At 42.4% G+C, this 23,456-nt stretch overlaps 1 protein-coding gene across 1 annotated transcript in view; it reads left to right on the forward strand.

The window, feature by feature from the left end:
* The window catches only part of MINDY4B (MINDY family member 4B), a 41,045-nt gene extending 27,799 nt beyond the window's left edge, over positions 1-13,246 (forward strand). The window contains exons 11-12 of the mRNA XM_033402716.2: positions 10,569-10,749; positions 12,396-13,246. Of these exons, the coding sequence (XP_033258607.1) occupies positions 10,569-10,749; positions 12,396-12,538 (324 nt within the window). The 3' untranslated portion in view covers positions 12,539-13,246. The remainder of the gene's footprint in view (positions 1-10,568; positions 10,750-12,395) is intronic.
* Positions 13,247-23,456: the final 10,210 nt, after the last annotated feature.

Here is a 23,456-nt window from a genome sequence, read left to right on the forward strand (position 1 = left end):
GTACACTGGCTGTTGTTTGGTCATTCATTTTAGACATGAGAAAATCCAGACTGAGAAAAGTATAGGAAGTTGCCCTAGGCCACCAGCTAGGGAAGTGTCAGAGCCAGGGTTCTGACCCCAGACCCAGCTACATTCCAAGGCCCCTTCAGCCCACTGTGCCACGTTGCCTGTCATGATCATCTTGGCTTGTTTTCTGATAAAGTGGTAAATACAAAATGTCACCTTGGCATTATATCATCAGAAGTACTTTTGTAATCGATCACATCAATGTATTGACATAGATGTAGATCTGTATTACATAATCTATGAGATCAATCACAGGTCCAGTGATGCTGAACTACAACAGTTAGATGGTGGCAAGATCATGGCTCCGTTTTAGAATGCATGACGGTCGTGCTCAACATCTAGAACTTTATCCACTGACTTCTAGGTTAAAGCAGTGGTGAGTTTGAGTTGATCATGAACTGCAGGTACTGGTAGCACGCACCCTTTCAAGTACCTGTTACCCTTCACCTGTGGTTTGTCAGACCACAGCTCTCACTTACGTGCTAGAAGGACAAGCTCAGTGGCACTCAGAGACATGCTAACCAGAAGCCCCATCTGACTGCAGTGCATACAGATGTCTAGTATTTCACAACATTTTATCATAGAACTTCTTGCAGAACAACAGTTTGCTCAGAAAAGAACCAGATGTGGGTCTAGGACAATGCTTTAAGCATCACTGGATTGAGGATCTCACAATCACTCCCCTCCCTTTCTGCTCTGAGGCATGGTGACTCTGCACAGGACACGTGAATATGCCAAAAGCATCTAGGTTTAAGCCTTTTATGGGTACTTAGGGACTCCTGCCTAGGGTGGGTGCTCTAAATCAGAAGATTCTATGTAGGCACTGGTAATAGAAACCTAATATAAGAAGGTTTCTGAGTTCAAAAGAAAACCAACGTGCTGCCTGACAGATTCTGCTGTCGAGGTGAAACCCCTCCTGTACCACTGCATCTGTCTTCCCGAAGTGAATCTCTTCTTACTCGGTGACAAAATTGCAGAGATTGCAAAAACACACGTCTTTCAGTCCCAATGTCACAGCCCAGCGGGTGAGATTAAAAAATGAAAAAGGAGCTCTCATTAGATGACACGGCAAGGCCCCCAGAGCCCAGCAGACGGCTGGTTCCTGCAGCACACAGCCAGCTCCCCTCAGGACGAGGCACTATTTTGAAGCCTCCCGTCACTTTTCTATTTGAAGGTACAGGTTTGAGTGTGAGGTTCCAATACCTAAGTGAGAACGTAAAGCAGTTGGAATCTAACACCATCTGGAAAGCCTTAGGAGGTTTACATTACCTTCGCACCTGCCACAGAGAAGAAAAATCAACTCTGCTTTTTAGAAGGGACTGAAGCCATTTATATCTTGCTGGATTTATTCCCCCGGCAGCCCTGGCAGAGCACATCACCACCCGAGTCCTACCCTCTTCCCTTTTTACACTTTCCCTTTAAAGAGACTGATAGGAAGATAGCCAACCCTAAAAGTACCAGATGAAGCTCCACCCACTGTTCTCTACCACTGAGTCACTGAGGTAGTGCCCCGCAAACATGACAACATCCCTGCAGACTCACTGAGAGAATTTACATCAACTCAGGTTCCAGGTGGCAGAGATGAGAGTCCAACCACGAGCACTCATGCACACAAATTGTCACCAGGAATCAGCGAAAAAAGCACAACACTTCCAACACCTTTCTCTGGTTCAGATCACCGGCTGGGGGCCTTGGGACTTCAACATCAAGCTCGCTGTGCAAAGGCGTACTGTAAGAGCCATTGTTCTAGACGGCAGCGTAGGAAAGCATTACGTGGACGCCATCCTCACCCTCTGGTGCTTAGAATTGTCCCATCCTTCTTCCTATCTTCATAACTTTACATTAAAGGATACATGTTATGGAAGGCTTGACTGCTGCATGTAAGGCTGAACACACTGGGCTTATTACACGATGAGTGAATTTAAGGAGAAAGGTATTTTATTTATAGCACCACTGTATCACAATTTAATTTCCTTCTTACCATGGCAACATGAGGCAACACGCACAAATTCTGCATTGGTGGAATCTCACCAATAAAACATATTTAGAATCCTCCTTTGGGGGAGCTTGGCTGATAAATTGTGTCTACCCCAAAGCAATACAAATTCTTTTTTTTTAATTTAATTTTATTTATTTTTTTATACAGCAGGTTCTTATTAGTCATCCATTTTATACACATCAGTGTATACATGTCAATCCCAAACTCCCAATTCATCACACCACCACCCCAGCCCTCTGCCACTTTCCCCGCTTGGTGTCCATACGTTTGTTCTCTACATCTGTGCCTCTATTTTTGCCCTGCAAACCGGTTCATCTGTACCATTTTTCTAGGTTCCACATATATGCGTTAATATACGATATTTGTTTTTCTCTTTCTGACTTACTTCACTCTGTATGACAGTCTCTAGATCCATCCACGTCTCTACAAATGACCCAGTTTCGTTCCTTTCTATGGCTGAGTAATATTCCATTGTATATATGGACCACATCTTCTTTAACCATTCGTCTTTTGGTGGGCATTTAGGCTGCTTCCATGACCTGGCTATTGTAAATAGTGCTGCAATGAACATTGGAGTGCATGTGTCTTTTTGAATTATGGTTTTCTCAGGGTATATGCCCAGTAGTGGGATTGCTGGGTCATATGGTACATCTATTTTTAGTTTTTTGTTTGCTTGTTTTCTCCATACTTGAGCCTCTCACTGTTGTGGCCTCTCCCGTTGTGGAGCACAGGCTCCGGATGCACAGACTTAGCGGCCATGGCTCACGGGTCCAGCCGCTCCGCTGCATGTGGGATCTTCCCGGACCGGGGCACGAACCCGTGTCCCCTGCATTGGCAAGCGGACTCTCAACCACTGCGCCACCAGGGAAGCCCTATTTTTAGTTTTTTAAGGAACCTCCATACTGTTCTCCATAGTGGCTGTATCAATTTACATTTCCACCAACAGTGCAAGAGGGTTACCTTTTCTCTAAACTCTCTCGAGCATTTGTTGCTTGTAGATTTTCTGATGATGCCCATTCTAACTGGTGTGAGGTGATACTGCATTGTAGTTTTGATGTGTATTTCTCTAAAAATTAGTGATGTTGAGCAGCTTTTCATGTGCCTCTTGGGCATCTGTATGTCTTCGTTGGAGAAATGTCTATTTAGGTCTTCTGCCAATTTTTTGATTGGGTTGTTTGTTTTTTCAATATTGAGCTGCATGAGCTACTTGTAAATTTTGGAGATTAATCCTTTGTCCGTTGATTCGTTTGCAAATATTTTCTCCCATTCTGAGGGTTGTCTTTTTGTCTTGTTTGTAGTTCCTTTGCTTTGCAAAGGCTTTTAAGTTTCATTAGGTCCCATTTGTTTATTTTTGTTTTTATTTCCATTACTCTAGGAGGTGGATCAAAAAAGATCTTGCTGTGATTTATGTCAGAGAGTGTCCTTCCTATGTTTTCCTCTAAGAGTTTTATAGTGTCCGGTCTTATATTTAGGTCTCTAATCCATTTTGAGTTTATTTTTGTGTATGGTGTTAGGGAGTGTTCTAATTTCATTCTTTTAGATGTAGCTGTCCAGTTTTCCCAGCACCACTTATTGAAGAGACTGTCTTTTCTCCATTGTGTATCCTTGCTTCCTTTGTCATAGATTAGTTGATCACAGGTGCGTGGGTTTATCTCTGGGCTTTCTATCCTGTTCCATTGATCTATATTTCTGTTTTTGTGCCAGTACCATACTGTCTTCATTACTGTAGACTTGTAGTATAGTGTGAAGTCAGGGAGTCTGATTCCTCCAGCTTCAGTTTTTATTCCCTCAAGACTGCTTTGCCGATTCGGGGTCTTTGGTGTCTCCAAACAAATTTTAAGATTTTTTGTTCTACTTCTGTAAAAAATGCCATTGGTAATTTGATAGGGATTGCACTGATTCTGTAGATTGCTCTGGGTAGTATAGTCACTTTCACAATATTGATTCTTCTAATCTAAGAACATGGTATATCTCTCCATCTGTTTGTATCATCTTTAATTTCTTTCATCAGTGTCTTATAGTTTTCTGCATACAGGTCTTTTGTCTCCTTAGGTAGGTTTATTCCTAGGTATTTTATTCTTTTTGTTGCAATGGTAAATGGGAGTGTTTCCTTAATTTCTCTTTCAGGTTTTTCATCATTAGTGTATAGGAATGCAAGAGATTTCTGTGCATTAACTTTGTATCCTGCAACTTTACCAAATTCATTGATTAGCTCTAGTAGTTTTCTGGTGGCATCTTTAGGATTCTCTATGTATAGTATCATGTCATCTGAAAACAGTGACAGTTTTACTTCTTTTCCAATGTGTATTCCTTTTATTTCTTTTTCTTTTCTGATTGCAATGGCTAGGACTTCCAAAACTATGCTGAATAATAATGGCGAGAGTGGACATCCTTGTCTTGTTCCTGATCTTAGAGGAAATGCCTTCAGTTTTTCACAATTGAGAATGATGTTTGCTGTGGCTTTGTCGTATATGGCCTTTATTATGTTGAGGTAGGTTTTCTCTATGCCCACTTTCTGGAGAGTTTTTTATCATAAATGGGTGTTGAATTTTGTCAAAAGCTTTTTCTGCACCTATTGAGATAATTGTATGGTTTTTATTCTTCAATTTGTTAATATGGTGTATCACATTGATTGATTTGCATATATTGAAGAATCCTTGCATCCCTGGGATAAATCCCACTTGAACATGGTGTATGATCCTTTTAATGTGTTGTTGAATTCTGTTTGCTAGTATTTTGTTGAGATTTTTGCATCTATATTCATGAGTGATACTGGTCTGTAATATTCTTTTTTTTGTAGTATCTTTGTCTGGTTTTGGTATCAGGGTGATGGTGGCCTCATAGAATGAGTTTGGGAGTGTTCCTTCCTCTGCAATTTTTTGGAAGAGTTTGAGAAGGATGGGTGTTAGCTCTTCTCTAAATGTTTGATAGAATTCACCTGTGAAGCCATCTGGTCCTGGACTTTTGTTTGTTGGAAGATTTTTAATCAATTTCAATATCAGTGCTTGTGATTGGTCTGTTCATACTTTCTATTTCTTCCTGGTTCAGTCTTGGAAGGCTATACCTTTCTAAGAATTTGTCCATTTCTTCCAGGTTGTTCATTTTATTGGCATAGAGTTGTTTGTAGTAGTCTCTTAGGATGCTTTGTATTTCTGCTGTGTCAGTTTTTACTTCTCCTTTTTCATTTCTAATTTTATTGATTTGAGTCCTCTCCCTCTTTTTCTTGATGAGTCTGGCTAATGGTTTATCAATTTTGTTTATCTTCTCAAAGAACCAGCTTTTAGTTCTATTGATCTTTGCTACTGTTTTCTTTGTTTCTATTTCATTTATTTCTGCTCTGATCTTTATGATTTCTTTCCTTCTCCTAACTTTGGGTTTTGTTTGTTCTTCTTTCTCTAGTTACTTTAGGTGTAAGGTTAGATTATTTATTTGAGATTTTTCTTGTTTCTTGAGGTAGGCTTGTATAGCTATAAACTTCCCTCTTAGAACTGCTTATGCTGCATCCCATAGGTTTTGGATCATCGTGTTTTCATTGTCATTTGTCTCTAGGTATTTTTTGATTTCCTCTTTGCTTTTTTCAGTGGTCTCTTGGTTATTTAGTAACATATTATTTAGCCTCCACGCGTTTGTGCTTTTTACGTTTTTTTTCCCCCTGTAATTGATTTCTAATCTCATAGCATTGTGGTCAGAAAGGATGCTTGATACGATTTCAATTTTCTTAAATTTACCGAGGCTTGATTTGTGACCCAAGATGTGAACTATCCTGGAGAATGTTCTGTGTACACTTGAGAAGAAAGCGTAATCTGCTGTTTTTGGATGGAATGTCCTATAAATATCAATTAAATCTATCTGGTCTATTGTGTCATTTAAAACTTGTGTTTCCTTATTAATTTTCTGTTTGGATGATCTGTCCATTGGTGTAAATGAGGTGTTAAAGTCCCCCACTATTATTGTGTTACTGTCGATTTCCTCTTTTAGAGCTGTCAGCAGTTGCCTTACGTATTGAGGTGCCTCCTATGTTGGGTGCATACATATTTATAATTGTATCTTCTTCTTGGATTGATTCCTTAATCATTATTTAGTGTCCTCCCTTGTCTCTTGTAACATTCTTTATTTTAAAGTCTATTTTAGCTGGTACGAGTATTGTTACTCCGGCTTTCTTTTGATTTCCATTTGCATGGAATATCTTTTTCCATCCCCTCACTTTCAGTCTGTATGTGTCCCTAGGTCTGAAGTGGGTCTCTTGTAGACAGCAAATATATGGGTCTTGTTTTTGTATCCATTCAGTGAGCCTGTGCCTTTGGTTGGAGCATTTATTCCACTCACGTTTAAGGTAATTATCGATATGCATGTTCCTATTACCATTTTCTTAATTGTTATGGGTGTGTTTTTGTAGGTCCTTTTCTTCTCTTGCATTTCCCACTTACAGAATTTCCTTTAACATTTGCTGTAGAGCTGGTTTGGTGGTGCTGAATTCTCTTAGCTTTTGCTTGTCTGTAAAGCTTTTGATTTCTCCATCGAATCTGAATGAGACCCTTGCCAGGTAGAGTAATCTTGGTTGTAGGTTCTTCCCTTTCATCACTTTAAGTATATCATGCCACTCCCTTCTGGCTTGTAGAGTTTCTGCCTAGAGATCAGTTGTTAACCTTATGGGAGTTCCCTTGTATGTTATTTTTTGTTTTTCCCTTGTTGCTTTCAATAATTATTCTTTGTCTTTAATTTTTGTCAATTTGATTACTATGTTTCTTGGCGTGTTTCTCCTTGGGTTTATCCTGCCTGGGACTCTCTGCACTTCCTGGACTTGGGTGGCTATTTCCTTTCCCATGTTAGGGAAGTTTTCAACTATAATCTCTTCAAATATTTTCTGGGGTCCTTTCTCTCTCTCTTCTCCTTCTGGGACCCCTATAATGCAAATGTTGTTGTGTTTAATGTTGTCCCAGAGGTCTCTTAGGCTGTTTTCATTTCTTTTCATTCTTTTTTCTTTATTCTGTTCCGCAGCAGTGGATTCCACCATTCTGTCTTCCAGGTCACTTACCTGTTCTTCTGCCTCAGTAATTCTGCTATTGATTCCTTCTAGTGTATTTTTCATTTCAGTTATTGTATTGTTTATCTCTGTTTGTTTGTTCTTTAATTCTTCCAGGTGTTTGTTCTTTAATTCTTCTAGGTCTTTGTTAAACATTTCTTGCATCTTCTCGATCTTTGCCTCCATTCTTTTTCCGAGGTTCTGGATCATCTTCACTATCATTATTCTGAATTCTTTTCCTGGAAAGTTGTCTATCTCCACTTCCTTTAGCTGTTCTTCTGGGGTTTTATCTTGTTCCTTCATCTGGTACATAGCCCTCTGCCTTTTCATCTTGTCTATCTTTCTGTGAATGTGGTTTTTGTTCCACAGGCTGCAGGATTGTAGTTCTTCTTTCTTCTGCTGTCTTCTCTCTGGTGATGAGGCTATCTAAGAGGCTTGTACAAGCTTCCTGATGGGTGGGGCTCAGTTCCCTCCCTGTTGGTTGTTTGGTCTGAGGCAACCCAACACTGGAGACTACCTGGCTCTTTGGTGGGGCTAATGGCAGACTCTGGGAGGGCTCATGCCAAGGAGTACTTCCCAGAACTGCTGCTGCCAGTGTCCTTGCCCCATGGTGAGCCACAGCCACCCCCCACCTCTACAGGAGACCCTCCAACACTAGCAGGTAGGTCTGGTTCAGTCTCCTGTGGGGTCACTGCTCCTTCCCCTGGGTCCCGATGCACACACTACTTTGTGTGTGCCCTCCAAGAGTGGAGTCTCTGTTTCCCCCAGTCCTGTCAAAGTCCTGCAATCAAATCCCACTAGCCTTCAAAGTTTGATTCTCTAGGAATTCCTCTGCCCATTGCCAGACCCCCAGGTTGGGAAGCCTGACGTGGGGCTCAGAACCTTCACTCAGGTGGGTGGACTTCTGTGGTATAAGTGTTCTCCAGTTTGTGAGTCACCCACCCATCAGTTATGGGATTTGATTTTATTGTGATTGCGCCCCTCCTACCATCTCACTGTGGCTTCTCCTTTGTCTTTGGATGTGGGGTATCTTTTTGTTGAGTTCCAGTGTCTTCCTGTCGATGACTGTTCAGCATTTAGTTGTGATTCCTGTGCTCTTGCAAGAGGGATTGAGCACACGTCCTTCTACTCTGCCATCTTGAACTCGCAATACAAATTCTTAACAGAAGATTCCAATCAAACAGATTACATGGTGCTCAGAGGAATGAAAGGGGCATGATATTTGGCTGGGTTCCATTGGGAGGTGCTCAGTTTTGGTTTTGTGGGACTCCCTTTAAACCAGGTATGTTCTCAGCTGTAATCCGAAGGCTCATCCCTCAGAGTTAAAACCCAAAGTGCTGTGACAGACATTTTCCTCTTGACCAGAATCTCTCAAGGCAAGCGGGACTCTGCCTGTTTAGTGTGGGGTCTCTGGGTGATCACTTTGGGTGTTGGAGATTGTTATATTTATAACTACTTCATTTTCCTCCTACTTTAATAAAATCTTGAGTAGTTTTGAGTTCAGGAAAGAAAACCATTGCATTGTTGCATAAAATCACTACAGTGTGGTGTCAGCCCTTTGCAGAGTATGAATCTGAGTGCCTGTTGAATTTTGCCTACATTACAAAGATTCCATGAAACAATATCATATATGCCTACAGTCTATTACATCCACCCACACATAATTTACAGGAAATTTCGTTTGTTTAAAATCAGCCAGAACATCGACCTGAAGTTCAAATGGAGTGGCTTTTGATTACAAACAGCCCTCAGTTTCCTAATTGGTTGATCCATGTGTTCCAACCTTAACAATCCCAAGTCATATGGATCATATTTTGATTACACATAACCTTAGCACAGGAGGCACCATCGCAAGAAGGTCTGGGAAAGAAAGAGCTTATTTTATAACTATGAATGGCGACAGTGTTCTTTGGAACTTGGGGGCGGCTCCTGGAACTTAAACACATGGGGCTGCTTCAACGGCACATCCTCTGTGTTTTATTTCCGACGTAGCCAGTGGGCGACTTGCCCCACGTTTGGTGTGTGAGAGGCTCATGTTATACTCAGCCCAGAGGGGCCAGTGCTGGTGTGGTACCACCTGCACCCACTATGAGCGTATCCAGACTGGGGTGCTGTGTTTTCACCCCTTTTTCCAACTGTCAACTAAAACTGAGGTCATTTCTTTTGAACACAGTAATATAATTTTTCTCCAGTAGCTGAAGAGAAAAGCTTAAAGACAAAAGCACCTCTGATTCACCCACTCACCCACAACTGAAGAATTTAAACTCTAGAAAAAGGAAGAGATTTGAATAGAGCTATTGAGAAATCAGAATGTCAAGTTATTAGCCTTTAGTACTTGGGTTTACAAAACACGTGACCATTTTCTGAAAGCTGGATTTCCCACACAAAAGAATTTGCTCCTGAGCACACAGGACAACTTGAAGGACTGAGAAGAAAAGAAACAGAACTGAATCCTTTTGTCATGGGAAGACGTGCCAGGGCTGAGGGTCCAGAGCTCTCCCTGGCATCGTGGGAAAATGATGGGGGTTTCCATGTAGCTCATGTTTATCTCTTTAAGTAGAAAAAAAAAATTTTTTTTAACATTAATGAGTTTCAATGGCATTTAACAAAATGTGCTTCCCTGCCTCTTCAAACAATAGGGGAGACACCATTAAGAAAAATACACTATAATATCGAGATACCCTCAGGGGCTACTGCAGTGTGCAGGACCCTTTGTTACAGCACCTCCCAGAGTGGGGTTTTTGTGAATCTAATGCACTAACTTGAAAATTCAAGGCTGAATTGACAGTTGCCTGGAAAAAACAGATAACAAGCTGATTAAATCAGTGAACTTAAAATTATAGGTAATATTAAACTAGTACACTCAGCTCCAAGTACCTCTTCACAATTGATCTACACGTTAACACGCAGATATAGGTATATCTGTGTGAGTGAGGGTGTGTGTGTTCCCCTTATTTCCCAGAAGCTTTTTTTTGTATTCAAAATATTCACTACTTCCATATTCTAAATAGTCTCTTTTTCCTATATTCTAAATGGTTAGTGCTGCCTGAATGACCACCTGCTGAATGAAATACTGTCCTACCTTGGGAACGGGGGTAAATACACTAGTCAACAACAAAGACCACTTGACGTTCTCTTGTTCCACCCCTACATTTCTATTTCAGTTTATCTATTTATTCTCCACCTCACTTCCAAACTGAACTGAGATGGTTCCACCTCCTCCGTGAGCCCATCCCCAAAATGTTTTAAAATACAATCCATGCAGAGAAAAACTGCAGCGTCACCACCACACCATTCATAAATGCAAATTCATTCATGATGAAGCTTTCGTTTGAAATCTTCCTTCACACACTGCACCCTGCGCAGCTCCCAGCGCAACGCCGAGCCTCCAAGCTGCTTTTTGATCCTGATGCCATATCAGCATCTTTCACAATGTGGCCAAATCTCTATGCTCATCTGCATTCCCCTCTCCCCTTGCAGGTGGGCAGCATGCTGAAGACTCCCAAGTTACCTATTTGGCTGTGCAACATCAACGGAAATTACAGCGTCCTTTTTAGCACAGACAGGCAGCTGTTATCAGACTGGAAAGTGGAGCGCCTCTTTGATCTGTACTTCTACAGTGGCCAGCCCGCACAGAACAAGCCTGCGCACCTTACCGTAGGTGAGCATTCCAGATCCCAAGCGCCCTGACCTTTAACGCGCTCAGAGAGATGCGGCTACTGCCGGTTCACAGCTCATGCTAGCTCTACAGGAAGATGTAGAAGTGTGATCTCTGAGATGAAACCTAGGCATCAATCCCATGGGCCTAACCTAAGCATTGTAACGTGGAAATTCTAAACTTGCTTTAAATAAGGGCAGGGGGTCCGGAAGTAGCACAGAGGAACCAACAACTTTTAGGTAAGAGAAAAAACAAAAGGTTGAGAGTCAGATTTCCAAAAAAGTCTTCCCTGGGGTCTTCTATCTGTGAGCACAAGGCATGTAATGCCCAAGGAAAGAATTAGAAAAAGAAAGGGATGGGGCAGGGGGGTTCCAACTGGTCTATTCTATCCCAAGAACAAACATCAGATGATCAATCATCCTGGGACATAGTAACGAAACTGAGAGGGCATTTGTGTTCAGATTAGTTCAAAAAGCATCTTGGAGGCCTACTAACAGCCAGCCACTAGGAAAGCAACGATAATGAAGGTACAGTCCCAGCAAACCTTAGAGGTTCTGCTCCAAGGGCAACCACACAATCCACTTCAATTCCCACCATATTTTTTTAAACACATGAGGAAAAAAGACTAATCTTAAGATGTCTTTAAACATTGGCCTTTTGGACAAGGGAAAAACCATGATGAGACTGGGAGGCTGTATCTGGTACCTCGGCAGCATAGACGGAGCCTTGCTGATTTGACGTCTGACTCTTTGCATTCAGTATCACAGGTCTGGTGTTAAGCAACTTGTCATTATTATGACTAAATTTGGAAAAGTATCTTAGTGACTGCTTTATCTGTGTGACTCCTAATTCTTTTTCTCTACTTATGAGAAATATCTATATAGCTATATAGATATACATGAGCCCATTTCATTTAGTGGGACGTTGACAATACATTCCTTAAAATATATTATTGTTTCTACTTTACTCTCTTCTTTGAGGAAAGCACCGTTTTTTGTTTTTGTTTTTATTAGCTCACATGCATGGCAAACGTTCTGTTCCGGGTGCTGTGTTGAAAACTTTACATGCATTATCCCATTAAATTCTCCCAACAGTCATCTGAGGTACATACTCTGATATTTATTTTACACAGAGGAAACTGAAGTGGCCAAAAAATGATTTCTAACTGAGTAAATGAGGCTGAGGGATGTTAAGTACCCTCTCAAATGTCATTTGAGACCAACCTGGGCCTGGAACTCAGTTCTTGACTACTCATGAGAATACTTTGCCCTTCACCCCCAAATGCAAAGGTACTCTTAGAAGCATTGAGAAGTGGTAAGCTCTCTCTTTTCTTGTTTTTCCTGACAACATCTGGTGACCTACACCCGGCTCTATGTGTCCCATCTGGTGCTGGACCATGCCATTACATGTCATCAATATTCCGTTTCCAAACTCTACAACAAACCAGGTTATCATGGTCGTGTTTTGTATGGGGTGCGTCTAAATACCGTCATCTACTAGAATCCCCCTCTGCTTACCCAGTTCTAGGAACACAGCTTCCTGAGCCCAACTCCTGCCCACCCATCTCACCTTCCTTCCTTCCTGGCTTCCTCCAAAACGGTATACTATACGTAGGCTGGGGTCTGAATGCTGGCTGTTTCCCCCCTCAGATACTCATTCCCATCACTGGGAAAGAGTCCGACATGAAGATGAACACAGGCCAGGAAGACGGTTTTCTCCAGTGGAGGCAGCAATCAGAACCAGGTGGAGAGAGGCCACCGTCAGCTGGAATGGAACCGTTCCCCTTTACTAAAGAGAAAGCCAGGATGTGCAATGAAGTCTGAAGTGTCAGCACCGCTGGGATACAAAGCCTAATTGGGGGAGAGACCATTTCACATCTACATTCCTCATTCCGAAGCCCCACCAAACCCCGCCCCCCGTGAGCAGTCTGTTCTTTCTTTGGTCCTCTATGAACTGTCTGCAGTTGCTATATCAGTGCTGTAGGAGACGTGCAGGCCACTTCCTGCAGCATCTGGAAGGTGTGTCCTCTATACTCACCTAGACTGGTGCCTTCATTTTTATTCAAAAGAGAAACTGAGGTCTCTTTCCTTCACGTTCTCTCCAAATTCCTCCTTCTCGGTGTGATTCTCCCCGGGCATTATGGAAGCAGGGAGCTAGCTTTCATTTGGGGATGAAGTTATCAGTAATACATCATCAGATTTTTAGTTATGGCAAGAACTCAAGCCTTCTCAAAGATTTCCTGGTATGAAGAGCATTCCCTTCCAAGGTTACATTTTGAGTGCCCACATTAGCAAGTTCTTGTCATTAAAATAGTAAATGGGCTTGAAGTGGGGTCTATTCCTGGTCGGCTGGCTATTGCAACTGGCTGGGAGTTCAAGCCATCAAGGAGAGCACACAGAAGGAGAGATTCTTTCTATCAGTGCTATGTTTGCTTCATTTCTTTATAAGCTAGATATAAATACATAGACGGACAAACAGATAAACTGAGAAAGAAGTCTGATTCCTAGACAAAATAAAATTAGATACAAAAGTAAAACGTCTTCTTATGTCATTGTTCAAGGGGGAAAACAATTCTTTTTAGAATATGATCTTTCCCTGTCCTGTTGAATGCTTACACTTTTTCTGTAGAAATACACAGAGCAAGACACATATTCTTTCTAAAAGAAGCACATGGGGACCACCTAGACCTTTTTCCTACCCACCTCACTGGTCTACCGACTCATAGAATTAGGGCTTTGTAGTCATAAGCCAAAGGTTCGTTTGCAAAGAACAACTTGTCTGCACCCGTTGTCCAAATTAATTTGTTAAGTGCATTTTCTTTTGGCTCGAAGAATAATGTTTCAACTTGAGAAGGATATAGAAAATGAAACTTCAAGGTGAATAATGAATTATGTCAAAAGAAAAAGGCCAATATGGCTTGGATTGCCGATTACAGTATCCTTATCATGGATGCTTTCATTCGGGATTTTAAATACATTGGACAAGTGAGTGGATCCCTACAGACCCTCAGCATACTTCTTAGTCTTAGCAATATTGTGCTTTTCCTGAGGTGCGAGCCTGTTTTTGTTTTACGGACACTGACTTATTTCTAACCAAATCTCCCTTTTGGTGTGGACTGCTGGAAAGCTTAGAGCCTAATGAGAACCACAGCAAGTGCATCGGTCAGAAACCTCCCAGCCACAAGTAAGAGATCTCACTAAAATTGTCTCACACAGCAAGGACATTCCTTTCTAACAAAATGGTCCAGATAGGGGCCCGTGACTCTCTTAGATCAACCACGGTTCATCCTCCAGGACTGAGCACAGGATACTCGGTATCAGAACATAATCAGGACTCTGTAGAAGGAAGAAGGGCAGGACAACCTGTTGTGCAGACAACCAGCAGTGTTGCCTTGCAGTATATTAGTCCTTACAAAAGGCATTTTTTAATTGGCCTCATTTCTGAATCTATTTTCTATCCTACCCTATTTTTCTTTTGAATTCTTAATTGATTTATAATTTATGTTACTTTGCTGTATTTTATGTGCTGTTATACTATCTTCAATTATTCCTGGAACAAATGTATTAATAAGTAAAATAATAGAGGAAAGATTAAGAACATGTTTTATATACAGTTGTATAATAATTTTGACATAGAGAGGCATTAATCACTTTGTATGTCAATATCCAGTGAAAATGAGTGTTTATTTCATCTTAGGAACACGGCACCCAATAATGTTTGATTCTTTTTGTAACGTGGAAACATGTTATTGAAAAGTAGCTAGAAATCTCCTAGGACTGGCAGTTCACCTTTGAACTTTCTGTGTTTTGAGATAAATGACTTTAATTGTCCTGTCAGCTTCGAAAACAAAAAGCAGGAAAAAGCTATTTGCGTGAAGATAGAGATAATAATTTTTCTGAACAGTTACCTAAACTGAATGTGTTTTTAGTGAGCCCATGCCCCTGAGGAGACGGCAAATACTTTTGGTATGTCCCTCAAAATCATTGTTTGTTCTCAGCGAAGATGCCCGTATCATTTTTGTCAAGGGTATGCTCACCAATGTCACAAGACCAGGCGGGACCAGGCCAGGGGGCAGGCGGGCCTGAGTTTCCCTGGCCAGGTTTGGCATCTGCAGGTTATGTTCAACCTTCCATCACACCTGGACCTGATTTTATTTACAAGTTCGTAACACAAACTATGGATATACACTGTGGACTGTTGTAATTGCCTCGTCAGGGCCTCAGAGACACAGCAGTTCACTCATTCATTCAGGGAGCTTTTTATTTTTTATTGCAGTACGCGGGCCTCTCACGGTTGTGGCCTCTCCCGTCGCGGAGCACAGGCTCCGGACGCGCAGGCTCAGCGGCCATGGCTCACAGGCCCAGCCGCCCCGCGGCACGTGGGATCTTCCCGGACCGGGGCACAAACCCGTGTCCCCTGCATCGGCAGGCGGACTCTTAGCCACTGCGCCACCAGGGAAGCCCACAGGGAGCTTTTTAAACATCACCTATGTGCAGGCACGTGGCTGCGTGCTGGAGAGATACAGTGAGCAAACTCAGCCGTGGGCCCTCTTCCCTCTGGAGCTCTTTTGAAGCAAAGGCTTTCATCAAGAAACCACTTTAGTGAATATAAACTTGGAAACTGAGATAAGTGTTCAGAGGGAAGGTATTTCTGATGTGTAATAGCTTCTAATAAAGGCTGGAAGTTCAGGAAAAGGCACCTCTGAGGAACAGAGGGCTAAGCTGAGGTAGGAAGGCTGAGTGGAGATAAGCATGGGACGGGCAGAGCGACGAGCAGGTGCCAATCCCTGCAGTGGACATGCTTGAGGAACAGAGAAGCAGCGGGTCTGCCACGCAGACCGTGGCATGGAGCGTGGCTGAGAAGCAGCTGGAGGGGCAGGGGAAGACCCACCACAAGGCACTGTAGACTAGGAGGCATGGGTTTGGAAGGTTTGCAGTGGCCTGAGAAGATGTGCATTTTGAGAAAATGCCTCAGTGTGGAGAATGGATTAGAGAGCCCACAGTGGACACGGAGACTAGTTAGAAGGCTACAGCAGGGGTCTGGACAAGAAATGACCAGAGCAGAGTGGTGGCAATAAAGGTCGGCCAAAGTGGGCCACTCAGGAGAAACTACGTGGTGGGTAAAGCAGAAAAGGCCAAGAGATCGATTGCTGGGGCGGGGGTGTGGGGGGAGGTGAGGGTGAAGGAGGCATCAGGAATAGCTTCTAAGCTTCTGGTTTGAAAGTTGGATGGAAGTTTGTGTCTTCATTGAATTTAAAAACACTAAAAGAACAGCCGTTTTGGAGGGGAGGAAATCCCAAGTTCAGTATTGGATGGGAAACATTCACATGCACGGGCAGAACAGTGGGTTAGAAATAACGATCTGGACCTCAGAGGAGAGGTTTGAACCACATAAATACATTTGGGAGGTACCAGTGGTGAGGAACATGGTGGTCGGGAATAAATTTGCCTGAGGAGAATATGATGTAAGAAGAGAACTGGGCCTGAATCTGAGCCCCGAGGAGTTCCACTGTTAGTGGTCAGGCAAGTTCTGATGAGCCTGGAAAAGAGACAGAGAAGGAGCAGACAGAGATATAGGAGGTGGCCCTCAGATGACATCGGAATAAAAGGTATTTTCAGTCAGTGACTCTTTATGTCAAAACTCAACCAGAGAGAATGGACTTCGAATAAATACAGCCTGTCAGTTTCAGGATAGCCGGAAATTAATTCTGTTGAATGTATTCATATCCCCTCTCTTTCCAAGAAGGACCTGGGGTGGCTGATAACTTGTAAACTTTCTGAAGAACTTGGTGTGTCTTTTTTTTTTTTCCTCCAGTTATTAAACCCAATTTTTAAAACTTCTCACTGCTGTCCACAAGGTGGTGCTATGAGAGTGACTTTTTCAATCTCATCAAAAATAATTAAATGTGGTCAATTCAATCACACACACAAAAATAAGCAAATAATTATAAAATTCATGCGACGGATATTTAATTTTTGTGATACTTAGAACTGGTGTCACTAAGCATGGCGGGTAGTACTGCTCTCCTTGGAGTCTTTCTCTCTCTTCAGCTCCAATGGCGGTGAGGGGGGAGGGGTGTGGAGGGGGTGCGGCAAGAACTATAAATGTTAGCTCTAAAATACTTCCATCCGCATTGCCGCCTTCCTGGTGCAGACACCACTGGACTATTAAAATAGCTGCCCGGGGCTTCCCTGGTGGCGCAGTGGTTGAGAGTCCGCCTGCCGATGCCAGGGACGTGGGTTCGTGCCACGATCCGGGAGGATCCCACATGCCGCGGAGCGGCTGGGCCCGTGAGCCATGGCCGCTGAACCTGCGCATCCGGAGCCTGTGCTCTGCAACGGAAGAGGCCACAACAGCGAGAGGCCCGCGTACCGGAAGAAAAAAAAAAAAAAAAAAGCTGCCCAGGTACTCCTCTCCCTTTCTCTCTTGGCCTCTTCTGTTTTCAACACAACAGTTATCTTTTAAAACTTTGAATCTGATCATATTACATAGTAGAGTCATGCTTATGGACTTTGAACAAAATGCTGAAATCTTAACATGATCTCCAAGAGCCTGTGGGATTTAACTTCTGATTCATCTCATGCCCCTCTCTTGCTAACCACCATGCCCCACCCAAGCCAAACTCACCCCCATCTCAGGAGCTTGGCGCACAGCCCCCTCCCTCTGCCAACAAGGATGCTCAGCCCTATCTCACTCTTCAGATCTCTGCTTAAAAACCACTTCCTCAGATGGACCTTCTCCGACACTATCCCCCATCTAATAGCTCTCCCAGGTTTGTCTCTCTTAGCACCTTGTTCTCCTTTATACACTCACTGTGGTGGTTAATAATTACATACTTATTTGTATGCTTATGTGTTGAATGCCTAACTACCCACTAGCCCGGTGGTTCTCAAACTTTTTGGTCTCAGGACGTCTTTATGCCCTGAAAATTATCAATGACCCCGAAAACTTTTTGTTTATCAGGGTTATTCTGTTAATATTTATCCTGTTAGAAATTAAAGCTGAAAATTTGTTTAAATATTTATCTATTCATTCATTTAAAATAACAATAATAAACCTATTACATGTTAACCTATCTTATGAAAAACAACTGTATTTTCCAAAGGAAGCAGTGGCATTTCTTTACATTTCCATAAGTCTCTTTCATGGCCAGCTTAACGTGAGATGGCTATATATTCTCATATCTGCCTCTCATTTCAATCTGTTGTGATACAATTTTAGGCTGACATACATGAAGAAAATCTGGCCTCACGTAGATATTTAGCTGGAAAACAAAGGAGAAATGGAATAGCTTTGTGGCTATTCTTCTTTGATACTACACCAGAACTCTACAAGTAGTCATTTCTGAAAGGTTAGTTGCAATGCAGAAAGTGAAACCGTATCAACGAGCTTTTCAAACTCTGTTATATTAAAATTCATTGGTGTACCTTGCACTTTCAATGCATCTTTCCCATGCACTAGTCATTTGGAAAATATTGCTTTGTTGAATTACGTAGATCATTAAATGTTGTCGTATTTTATAATGCCATATCAAAAACTCATATGAATTACTAATGAACTCTTGCTACATGAAACAACATGGATGGAGCTCATAAACATAATGTTGAAGGAAAGAAGCCAGAGAGGAAATGCTACGTGCTACACAGCTCCATTTATATATAGTTCAAAAATAGACAGAACTGGGGCTTCCCTGGTGGCGCAGTGGTTGAGAGTCTGCCTGCCAGTGCAGGGGACACGGGTACAGGCCCTGGTCCGGGAAGATCCCCCATGCTATGGAGCAACTAAGCTTCGCCACAACTACTGAGCCTGTGCTCTAGAGCCCGCGAACCAAACCTACTGCAGCCTGCACACCTGGAGCCCGTGCTCCACAGCAGGAGAGGCCACCGCAATGAGAGGCCCACGCACAGCAGCCAAGAGTGGCCCCCGCTCGCCGCAGCTGGAGAAGGCCTGTGCACAGCAACGAAGACCCAACACAGCCAAAAATGAAATAAATAAAAAATTCATTCATTAATTAAAAAAATAAATAGGCAGATCTGCGGTGATAAAGGTCAGGAGAGCGATAAGCTGTGGAAGTAGTGACTAGCGGGGGTACAGGAGCGTTGTGGGGTGCTAGTAATGTTACATTTCCAAGTCTGAGCACTGGCGACACAGCTATGTTCACTTGCAAAAATTAATCAGAATTATACATTTAAATGTATGCTCATTTCTATATGCAGATTATAATTAATAAAAAGATTTTTCTGAACTAGGACGTTTGAGGATAGACATATAGATCAACGGAAGGGAATTATGAGTCCAGAAATAAACCCTAAATTTCACGGTCAGTTGATTTTTGACCAAGAGGACAAAACAATTAAATGGGAGAAAGAATAGTCTTTTCAATAAATGGTGGTGGGGTAACTAGATATTCACATGCAACAGATGAAGTTGGACCCTTATCTCACACAATACACAAAATTTAACTCAAAGTGGGTCATAGATTTAAATGTAAAAGTTGAAACTATAGGAGTCTTAGAAGAAAACATAGGAATAAATCTGAGATTTTGTATTAGGCAAAGGTATCTTAGATACAATACCAAAAGCACAAGCAGTAGAAGAAAAGATTGATAAGCTGAACCTCTCAAAATTAGAGACACTTGTTCTTCAAAGAACACCATCAAGAAAAGACAACCACAGACTGGGAGAAAATATTTGAGAATCATGCATCTGATAAGAGACTTGTACCCAGAATATGTAAAGAACATGTATAACTCAATAATAGTTCAGTTTTAAATGTGCAAGTGATTTGAATAGAGATTTCTCCAAAGAAGATCTACAAATGGCTAAAACAACACACAAAAAGATCTTCAACATCATTATCCCTTAGGGAAATGCAAATTAACACCCTAAGAAATATTACTTCACACCCACTAGGATGGCTGTAATCAAAAAGACAAGTGTTGGTAAGGATGCTGATTGCTTCATTGCTGGTGGAAATGTAGAATGGTACAGCCACTTTGGAAACCAGTTTGGTAGTTAAAACGTTAAGCATGAAGTTACCACATTAGCCAGCAATTCACTCCTAGATATGTACCCCAGAAAACAAAAGCCTATGTCCACACAAAAACTTTCATGCAAATGTTTATATCAGCATTATATTATAAATGACTATTTATAATAGTCAAAGAGTAGAAACAACCCAGAGGTCCATCAACTGATAAACAACATATTGTATATCCATACGATGGAATATTATTCAGCCATAAAAAGGAGTGGCCCAGATAGATGACCACATCACAGTTGACTATAACATAGATGAACTTCAAAAAACTGTGCGAAGTGAAAGAAGTTTGTCACAAAAGACCACATACTATATGATTCCATTTATATAAAATGACCAGAAAAGACAAATCTATAGAGGCAGAAAGTAGATTCGTGGTTGCCTAGGGCTGGGAGGAGAGGGTAGGCAGGGAGGATGGGTGGAGAGTGACTGCTAAAGGGTACAAGGTTTCTTTTCTGGATGATGAAAATGTTCTAAAATTACATCATAGAATTGAATACACACTCTGTACATACACTAAAGAACATGTAAACAGATGAATTTTATGGAACGTAAATTATATCTCAATAAAGCTGTTTGTAAAAAATTGCTATTTATAAGGGGTACTAACACCATTTGTTTGAAAGGGGCCATAGTAAAATAATAAGGATCTGATAGATTTGCAAAGACAAGAAGTCTTTGCCTCTGACCAACGTGTCTTGAGAGGCATGACTGTTTATGGTGGAGGGAGAGCCATGGCCGCTGAGCCTGTGCGTCCGGAGACTGTGCTCCGCAACGGGAGAGGCCACAACAGTGAGACGCCCGCGTACCACCAAAAAAAAAAAAAAAGAAGCTGGTACTTTGGCCTATTTCAAACACTGAAATCAGACCCTCCCCTACTTGATTAAGCCCCTTCACCTCTAATTAGCTTTTGTTTTGCATGAGATTGTAACCCAACGAGGAGGGGGGCAGCAATGCAAATGGCCCCTTCCTCTCCCAGAAGCCCCAGCTTCCCTGGACTCTTTCCCCTTTCTCCCCTGGGTGTCTGAATGGCTGACCACCATCCACGAGAGATGTGCTGCGGGGAACACACAGGTTACCCCTCAGCAGCAGCCCAAGAAGCCACGATGTGCAAGAATTAATCAGACTTGACCAGGCAGAAAGACAGGGCAGCCCTGACGGGCAGAACCAAAGTAGAAGGGGAGCAACCTGCTTGATCGCTACTTAAAAGTAAGACAGATTCACTAACTGAGCAATTTAAAGCCACCGGGGAGGAAAGAGCTGTGCAAATGAGCTGGCTAAGTGAACTCAGCTGTCACCATAGAAAGTAAAATAGCCCCTGGCTGATGGGCAGTTCACAGGACAGTCTCACAGCACAGTCAGTACCAGGTCTCGGGGAAGGTGAGGGCAAGCGTGCCCACTATGAGTCCTTTCCGAACGGTGAGTCCAGCTCCGAGTAACATCAGATACACTCCAGAGCCTGAATTTCCAGGGTAATCAAAAGGCAGAAAGTTGTTCCATGCACAGAGCTGTAATCACTGCTTAAAGCCGTTTGTAGCTGCCCCGGCTATTAGCGTGTAAAATGAAAAACCAATTTGGAGTCTTTTCCATAGAATGAGATTTCCCATTTCAAAAAAGGAACAGTACACCATAGAAAATACTTTGCTCCTTGGAATGATCTAGGTCACGTTGCCCTGCATACTCAGGTTGCGGCTGCTAGCGTAATGGAAAGGATGAAATCATCGTCCAAGAATTTAAGAGATCCAGCTATGTAAGGTGTGACGGATCTCCTTGCTCTGCCCCTCAAAGTGCTACCCCTTCCCGGGAACAACGGAAGAAATGTGTGTGAACAGCTGCCATTCCAACATACAGGCCATACCCAGGCTGGGTTTTTTCCTACTTTCTTCCCATATACATATATACACACACACTTTTTCAGATTCTTTTCCATTATAGGTTATTATAAGACGTTGAATACAGTTCCTGTGCTATACCGTAGGTTCTTGTTGTTTATCTATTTTATACATAATAGTGTGTGTATGTTAATCCCAAATTCCTAATTTACCTCTCCCACCCCCTGCTAACGCTCTGGTAACCATAAATTTGTTTTCCATTTCTGTGAGTCAATAAGTCTTAAAGCCATCTAGTCCCTTCTATTCTTCTCAGTACCTCCTTCTCACCCATTGCCTTATAAGTCATTTATTGATCTGAGAGATACATTTTTTTTTTTTTTTTTTTTTTTGCGGTACGCAGGTCTCTCACTGTTGTGGCCTCTCCTGTTGCGGAGCACAGGCTCCAGACGCGCAGGCTCAGCGGCCATGGCTCACGGGCCCAGCCGCCCCGCGGCATGTGGGATCTTCCCGGACCAGGGCACGAACTCGTGTCCCCTGCATCGGCAGGCGGACTCTCAACCACTGCGCCACCAGGGAAGCCCTGAGAGATACATTTAATCAGTCATTTGATGTTGATTAAAAGGTATCTTTTGGTGATCTAATCAAGACAGGTGCCTTTACTGATGAAAAGAATAGGGAGTGTGAGAGAAAGAGAAAGGAAGGAAGGAAGGAAGGGAGGGAGGGAGGGAGGGAGGGAAGGAGGGAGGGAGAGAGGGAGGGAAGGTGGGAGGGAGGAAGAACCTCCAGAGGTCTCAAGACAGACTGGTAAGGGACAAGCTGCCCAGAGAGCTAAACTGAGAAGAAAAAGAACAGTACAGCCCAGTAATTGTGCACGTTTTATGGAAAAGACATAACAGATACCTGTTTAGTCAGAAAAGCTGACTTCTTGTCATTAGTCTGCCTTGATATTTTGCACCAGAAGAAAATAGCATTCCCTTCTTGAGCTCCAATTTTCTCATTTTTAAATAACTACAACCCACAATCTGTTTCCAAAATTATTAGGATGACAGCAGTTACATTAACTACTTTAGGCTCCTTCAGACAATAGTGAAACAATCATCAAGGAAAGAAAAAAAATGCTTCACGCGTTAGTGGAACTTTAATAGTGAAGAACTTCACTTACGTTTTTAAACACAATGTGTCCGTGTACTTTAAAGACATGGTATTGAAGGCTATAGATAATGTTTCCTAACACTGACTTAGGTCCACATTCTGCCAATTGCTATTACCAAATTTTAAAAGTGACCATTTCATTCATGCAAATGCCTTGACATAAATTGGATGTTTTTAGAGCAACAGTGAACATGCCGAGCTGCCTATGAAATGATAGTAGCATTGTGGTATCAGGCAAATAATGACCCAAAATTAAGTTTGTTGTTAAGTTACAACAAGGGTCACCTTGTGTGTGCAATTTACAGCTGTAGGAAACGGCTTTTCCCTTAAACTCCACAGAATGGAATTTAACGCAAGACGGCAGGAAGGTTGAGAGGTGTAAAGCGGCCACTGTCCACATGGACTGGGTCTTTCCGCCAACACTCTTGCACCTGAACATTCTGTCAGCCCATACATCTCACCTCCACCCGAGTCTCACACCATGGGAACCTCTCCCTTCCTTCCAGCATCCAGGAACAAGGAAGTACCCGCTGCAACCTTCCAATTAGGTCAAATCCCAAGAGCCCTCTGCTACAGCAGAGGAGGTTCACACTTAATCAGAAGTCTCACACTCCCACCAGCTACCATCCATGCTTCTTTAATCTCTGCTTTAAATCCCTACTTGAAAATAGCTTCAGAATCTAGTA

This window comes from Orcinus orca, chromosome 5, assembly GCF_937001465.1.
Source record: "Orcinus orca chromosome 5, mOrcOrc1.1, whole genome shotgun sequence".
Classification (NCBI taxonomy): Eukaryota; Metazoa; Chordata; class Mammalia; order Artiodactyla; family Delphinidae; genus Orcinus; species Orcinus orca.